Here is a 7,253-nt window from a genome sequence, read left to right as displayed (position 1 = left end):
TAGGTAGCCAGTTTTGACAGGTGACCTCATTATACAGGTTCTACTGTTTACAGCTCAGTGAGATTGAAATATGTACTAGTTACTTAAATAGTGATTATGCTGCTCTATAAAACTACTAGATCTTTGACATATTTGTCATTACATACACAATGCAAACTCTCTTGCTTTCTATATGTAAGTAGACAAATACACCTGTTACCTACATTGTCCCTCAGTCCTATTCGTTTGGAATTAACACCAACTGATTCACTGCAGATTACATCATACAGGAAAAGTTCACCTTAGCAACATAGTGAAAATGGGTGTTGCACAATATACATGAAAAACCAACCACTATTCTTTGCAGCTTTAAAGCCAGTAGGTAGCTGTTGTTACGGTGATAGTTTAGACTCTCACAAGTAGTGCAATAAGTAAACGTTTTGGTATGGGGGCAAACAGCTAATTTATAATTATAAGTAGTTGGGGCTAAAACACATTATAACACAAAAGAAAAGAATTCTATAAAGAATAATAAAGAACAAAACTCCACACAACATGAATATCAGTAATTGAAAAAATGTGTTTATGCCTATCGAGGTGATAACCATGCATCAAAATAACCAATAATAAAGATTTTCATTTACAAATAATCACTAAAAAGATTATTTTACAACCACTGCGGCAATTAATTATCATACAAGGATTACACAACATTGTGTTAGCTGATTCCAGTCATGTTATAACCTTTTACAAGTTGTTATACCTACACTACCACATAAAATCTTCTAGATGAAACTGCTATCACCATTCATAGAATATTTTTTACAAATTCACTATCTGGATAGTGACCCATAGCCAGAAACAATCAGGATACTTTCCAATATTTTCAAGCAATTTTATTTTTGGTAATCCATCCACAAACTATATTATTTTCACTGCTGTGCTCCATGCAACAGGAAATTTTAGAATTGAAATGAGTATAATTCATCAAATTACAATAAGTAGCTTTAAAAGTAAGTGTCTAGATCGGCTATGATTCAGAAAAATTAAGTACTACTCAAGTTTTCCTTCCATAAAAACTTCTTGTTGTTCAGTAGTTAAAGCAACTAGTTTCATTATATACTGATTAAAGTAATGGTGCTACTATCTTTAGGATATGGTCCTTTGTAAAGGTTACTTTTAATTAGTACTTTAAATATGACTTGTGTGAATATTTTGTACTTTACATGGCTCTAAGCAAAGCATTGTAACTTACAATTAACTGTCCAGTTATAACTACAGTACAAGGAATGTGAAATAAATTGCTACACACCATAGTCTCTGTAGCACGCACCTGTTGTTTACAGTACATATAGTCCATTAAAATTAATACACCATAGCAAATTGTAGCAGCCCATTAAATAAAGCTTTGTAGATTATTATTATTATTATTAGCACTTTACAGTGACCAGCACTGAAGGTCTGACAGCAACATGTGCTGCAGCCTAAGGACTACCTACCCTACAAGGACTTAGACCTAGTGACTTAACTTACTGACTGAATAAGGTGTAACAGAAAAGGGGCCAAAGTAAGGAAAAAAATCCCTCCAACCCCAGGATTCGAACTGCAGGTCACCCAATGTCTAGTCGGGGCCACACTCAGTCTTCCTCCAGGAGGGATGGACTTTCTTCCTTAAACCTAGATATAAACTTTTATACTGGTACATAACATTATAAGTTACTAACTACAGTGAGAAACACAAATTGCATGTAATATTACATACAGTTCTAAGAATCGAGAGGCTGAGAGGTTTATGACAACCTGGAAAAAGACCATGATAATTTTTATATAGTAGCTATTGGGGTTACCCTGAAAGCCTGAATAGGAGGAATACTACATGTTACCGGGCACTATACTTACGATCTTTTCAAGTAAAAACAATGATACACACACTGTTTTGACAAGCAACATGCATTACATTCCACGAATCAAATTTCATAGCTCTACTAAACAACATAGAATGCCCAATTCCTATCTTGAGCAAAAAAATTTACCCACGTTACTCTTGTCTACCCAGCTAAATTCCAACTGCCCATGTGGTGAGGATCAGCTAGGTATGTAAGTCAAAAACCCATACCTTTACCCATGAAGGCATGTTCATGTGGAGTAACTGTACTGATTCTGATAAGTGCACAGGTGGCTGGCTGAATAGGTAAATGGCAGACATATTCGTATTCATATGTCTGCCCACATCCATGTTAGCAAGACATTTTATGATATGCAGCCAGTGTGTTTGTGAGGAATGAATGCTCTTCAAGACAAGCTTTGTTATGAGGTGATTTCTTTGTGCTGGTTCCAAATACAGGTGAAACAGGCTCTACAGGTGATGTAGTGATACTACACTGCTGGCTTGTAATGGTACCAAACAATTGAGTTTATGCACTGCCACATGAAAGAGCATGCCTAGATATTGTACATAAGAAAACATGATAGACAGCTATGAAACAGACGTTTACATTTCAGCCCCAAAGTATAGTGAAATCAGAACACACCATTGTAAGTAGTCTTGTACAATCGACCATGTTCGTAATATTATGATCGACCACTATACGTACTTGTTGAGCAAGTACAATCATAACCACTCATTGTAATAGCCATAATTATGTCATGGACAACTTTTGTTCTGTATAAACATCATGTTGCAAATAGACATTTAGCAGTAATGCTAATTTCTCTAAATGGAGTAAGATACGTAAAAATAACTGTTACACACCCCCTCCTCCCCTCTTAAGGTGTTTCCCAATAGTGAGTCATTGCCAGTTGTCAAAAACCAAATTCCCTACTGAGAAGTATTATACATAAGTTATCATTAACTTACTAATTGCTGGCACAACATTCTGTGAAAATTTCCATTCTACAAGACGGTGTAAAAAGAGTTGTTAAAATGAATTATCAACATGTCGGCATGTAACAACAACCAACTGTTATGTCTTGTGGCATCATACCATGTCCACATATTTATTTACTGACATATTTGTGTATTTATTGATATGCAACAGCTGGCTTTATAGGGTGTAAGGTTTCTAATAGTGAAGGCACTAGTTATTGACTTCACTGTCACCTACAAGTATATTATAGCATGAAGTGTTCGTGTATGACTAACATCAAACAGAAATTTACACTGTAAGATACAAACTTTGAGTTTAAACTTGAGCAAACCATTTTGGCAAACCAAAAGTAGTATTGTGGTAAATCATTCTGCACAAACTGGGAATTTTAGGCAGACTCCAAGCATCTCTTGTTATATACTTGCATCAGGGACACATACGTATGATTTTTATTTAATTGTAAAATTTTTAGCAACCACTCTGACTGAATACTGAATTCATCATTGCAAATCATTCTAAAGAGCCTTGATAGTTGCCATCTGGCTACCCAAAGATTTTATTCTCCAAATCACCAGAACTAGTAGACTGTCATTATCTTGTGATGCATGTAATTCATATGACTCAACATGATGATAATTTTTAAAAAAGAGTTTCATTTCTTTTCCAAGTTGAAACTACTGCAGCAAACATACCAAGCAGCTACGTTTATACAAAACCACATGATACAGGAGATGTACACAATGCACATACAACCTATGATGAAATGTGATCCATTAAGATTATAAAACAATACTTTGACAATCACCATGGTAATCTTGTATGGGTGCATGAGTTCCACTGATCTTGTTATCATTGTAATTTGAAAGATTTCACCCCCCCCCCAGTGAAAATTTGATCTATCCATAGTACCACCTATTGGTTAGTAGGCCAAGCATGCGGCAATTCTCTACTGAATTAAAAATAGCTAAAGAGTACATTTCCAAGGTTTCATTTGAAAGTACTTAAATTATTTCATGTAAAAAGGAAGACATTTAATTGTACAGTACATTAGATGACTGCTGTAGTATACTATTATATACACACATTACTTTAATCATTTAAAATTAAGCAATTACTTAATGTAAAACAGTGTTATCAATGTATTTATGACATTAGTTTAATCACTTTTGTTTCTCCTGACAAGTTACTAGCACAAGCTAAGAATTGTTCATCACCATCGCTGTATAGTTCCCAGGAAGCTGCTCCATGTAATTTAATGGAGTGTACTGGTACAAACTGTTCTAATCCCTGATATTGATATACCACTGATGTGATTTCATCATTGTCGTCTGGGCCAGAGTTGGAAACTATGAGATAATGACTACAGCCGACTTTGAATGCCTCCCAGTCACTGGCTTTAAATGTTTCAATCTCTTGGTATAGTTTAAACTGTACTTGAGCAGTGTCCAGCTTGTAAATTGTGGAATGAACTGGTGCGTTGCTAGTCGTAGGGTTTAATATCCCTGATAACTGTGTTGGGGCAGTTGCTTTCCTTGTGTATGCTACAGTGTTAGCAACTACCAAATAGTGATCTCCGTTGACCTCAAAATGCTCCCAATCTGTTGCTCCAATCGTTGGAATACTCTGCAAGGTACGGAACAATTTAGTGTTAGAATCAAAGAAGTAGATAGTAGAGTCCACCCTGGTCGTTGATCCATCAAGTACATTAGCCACTGCTAACAGGTCATATTGCTGGATCTTGAAATGTTCAAAATCAATTGCTCCTTTAGTAGGGATCTGCTGGTACTCCACAAAGTTACTACCATCCCATTTGTAGATGACACTGTTGATGTTGTACTGTAAGCCTAGACCAACAGTTTTAGCATGGTTGGCCACTGCCAAGTATGATACTCCTGAGATCTCAAAGGATTCAACATCTCTCGCCTTCGGTGTAGAAATCTTCTGGTGTAAAGTGAACTGTTTAGAGGTGTAATCCCATTTGTACACTGGTGATGTGGTCCCAGCCTTGTTAGCTACAACTAATAGTGGAGTATTAGATGGTGTGGCTATTAGGAATTCAATTGCTTGGGCATTGTGTGTCTCAAAGTACTGGTAGAACACCCACTTGCCATTATTGCCTTTTATGTAGAGGAGTGAGTTTGTGGGAACACTGTCATTATCCTGATAAATTGCCACTGCTAAGAAAGAGCCAACTCCATAAATCACGAACTGTTTAACATGTGAAGATTTGATAAATGAATCAAGGTCTTGTGAGAGCTCCAAATAGTTCAGCTTCTTAGAACCTATGTACGTATAAAGAAAAAAATATAATACACTATGCTACAGTATAACTACTTTACAATTATCTTACATTGATTATCATCACACAAAGCCTGGTAGACATCTCCTATTCTAGTCCACTCATTCTCCTCACACTTGTACAAGATGTTGTTAGTGTGGTTGTACCACAATAGTCCCTCAGTGGAGTTGTCACAGTGTGGCCTACCACTCCCCAGATTCTCTTTTCCACAACAACTCTGGTATTGACTGGTGGGAGAAATCTCCAACTGGTTGATGATACCCTAGGAGGGTGCAGAAGTGGTAATGTGGAGGACATGTTTTTTGTTTACCACTAGCTCTAGTTGTAAGATTACATACATTTCTGATTGTAGCTACTATTATATTCTTACCACAAATACTGGAGATGTGATTCCTCCCAAGTGAAATGTTCCTTCGTTGATAACAGGAGATGTGTTGCTGTGAGTTAGTGGTAGAGTTTGTGTAGTGGTAGAGTCGATGGTGACAGTAACAGAGTTGAGGGTGACTGTGACGACAATCTTGTGAGTTTGAAACAATTCAAAGATTTCCTCTGGAGCATCAAATCGCAAGTTTTGAGAGGGGCTCTCACTTCCATCCTTGTACTCCACCTTCATTTTATTTTCTTCTGGCTCAAAGCAAACAGCCAAAGCTGCTTGGCTGTCTGTGGCTGGGTTATTAAGGTAGAACAAGCATCTGTCCTTTCTGTTCTTCCCACTAGAACTGTAGCTGATGCACATGGTGAATTCACTGGGTAGTCCACATGGGAATAATTCTTTTGCAGGAAACTTTACTTTGCTGCTCTTGTCTAAGTTGATTTCCCCATTCTCCCCAATGTGACTGACAATATCAACCAGTTTGTGAGAATAATCTACAATAGCAAACAACACATTAATAACATCTGCAGCTATTTCACTACCTCACTCTTACCACTGCAGTTAGTAGTAGCTGGAACTGGTACTGCTTGTGTTAGCAGTGAACTAGCTAAAATCATCAACAGAAACTTCAACATCTTTGAAATTCTCTCCACTGTTTCTTTGCTAAACAGATGAGTAATAGACTTGGTTGCCACAGTTTGCCTTTTTATAGCTTTCTACTGAATTCTTATAAGTGCAGCATAAGATGACATTGCTACTTCCTGTTTTTTGAGGTGTCAGTGACATAAGTGATTGTGAATTCTGATAAGTCATACACCTCACATCTAAGGCCAATTGACTTGTACTAGCTGAGTTCTCCATCACATCCCATGTGTATTGCTACAGCTAGGCCTGACGTTGATAAACTATATAGGCCCTATAACACAAAGCCATTGTCATTCATAACAATGTGTGTAATGTCTTCAACTTAGTATGGAGGACATCTTTGTTAAACATGAACCATTACTGATGTATCTTTTTAATGGTATTGTGAGCGTTTTGCAAACCAACAGTGCCATGCTATACACATCACATACCTTATAACTATCATCACTCCATTTAGGTTTGCATGTGTACACTGTTGCACTAACTATAAATCATATTCTTCTTTCTCCTCTGATCATTCTGTTCAGTAGTGAGGTAGTACTTAAGAAATTTGGTTTAAAAGCTAGCAGCAGGTATTTTACAGCCACCACAATAAAAACTGAGATATCAGATATCATGATGTTGTTATTTTAGTAACCTACTAACAGTTCCTTATCAGACATAATCGTGTGCTGTGGAGAGTGTATAGTGTGAACTACCATCACAAGAATGCTGGTAAACATTATTCACAATTACACATTTAACAGATGTGGTTGGCAAGTTTCACTTTTAAGGTACTGAATGAATTTCATAAAAGTTCTCTGTCCAAACAAAATACCATAGCTTTGTTAATTTTTCATCGGGATACTTATAATCTGCTCTGTGCTGCACTGAAATTTACAACAGGATGATGTGAGACTAACAATTGTACTGTCCCATTCCTCCACAGAATCCAGTATGGTCTGTGGCTGCTGTAGGTGAGTGATACTTCACAATACTATGGAATCAAGAAGCGCATGCATGCGGAGTACAGAGGTGATGTGGTGATGTACACATGACAAGTGAAGTTACCTCATCAACAAGAGAAGTATGTAAGAATACTACACTTGTT

At 36.8% G+C, this 7,253-nt stretch overlaps 1 protein-coding gene across 1 annotated transcript; it reads right to left on the bottom strand.

The window, feature by feature from the left end:
• Positions 1–3,846: 3,846 nt before the first annotated feature.
• LOC136241183 (thrombospondin-type laminin G domain and EAR repeat-containing protein-like) lies at positions 3,847–6,644 on the bottom strand. The gene is made up of 5 exons (XM_066032360.1): positions 6,595–6,644; positions 6,072–6,434; positions 5,516–6,012; positions 5,197–5,407; positions 3,847–5,128 (listed from the first exon to the last, which is right to left on the bottom strand). The coding sequence occupies exons 2-5, from the start codon at positions 6,151–6,153 to the stop codon at positions 3,990–3,992; spliced, it is 1,929 nt and encodes a 642-aa protein (XP_065888432.1). The 5' UTR covers positions 6,154–6,434; positions 6,595–6,644; the 3' UTR covers positions 3,847–3,989.
• Between the last annotated feature and the right edge of the window lie 609 nt (positions 6,645–7,253).

Source organism: Dysidea avara, chromosome 12, assembly GCF_963678975.1.
Source record: "Dysidea avara chromosome 12, odDysAvar1.4, whole genome shotgun sequence".
Classification (NCBI taxonomy): Eukaryota; Metazoa; Porifera; class Demospongiae; order Dictyoceratida; family Dysideidae; genus Dysidea; species Dysidea avara.
The sequence above is the reverse complement of the archived record's forward strand: the minus strand, read 5'-3'. Positions and strand labels throughout refer to the sequence as shown.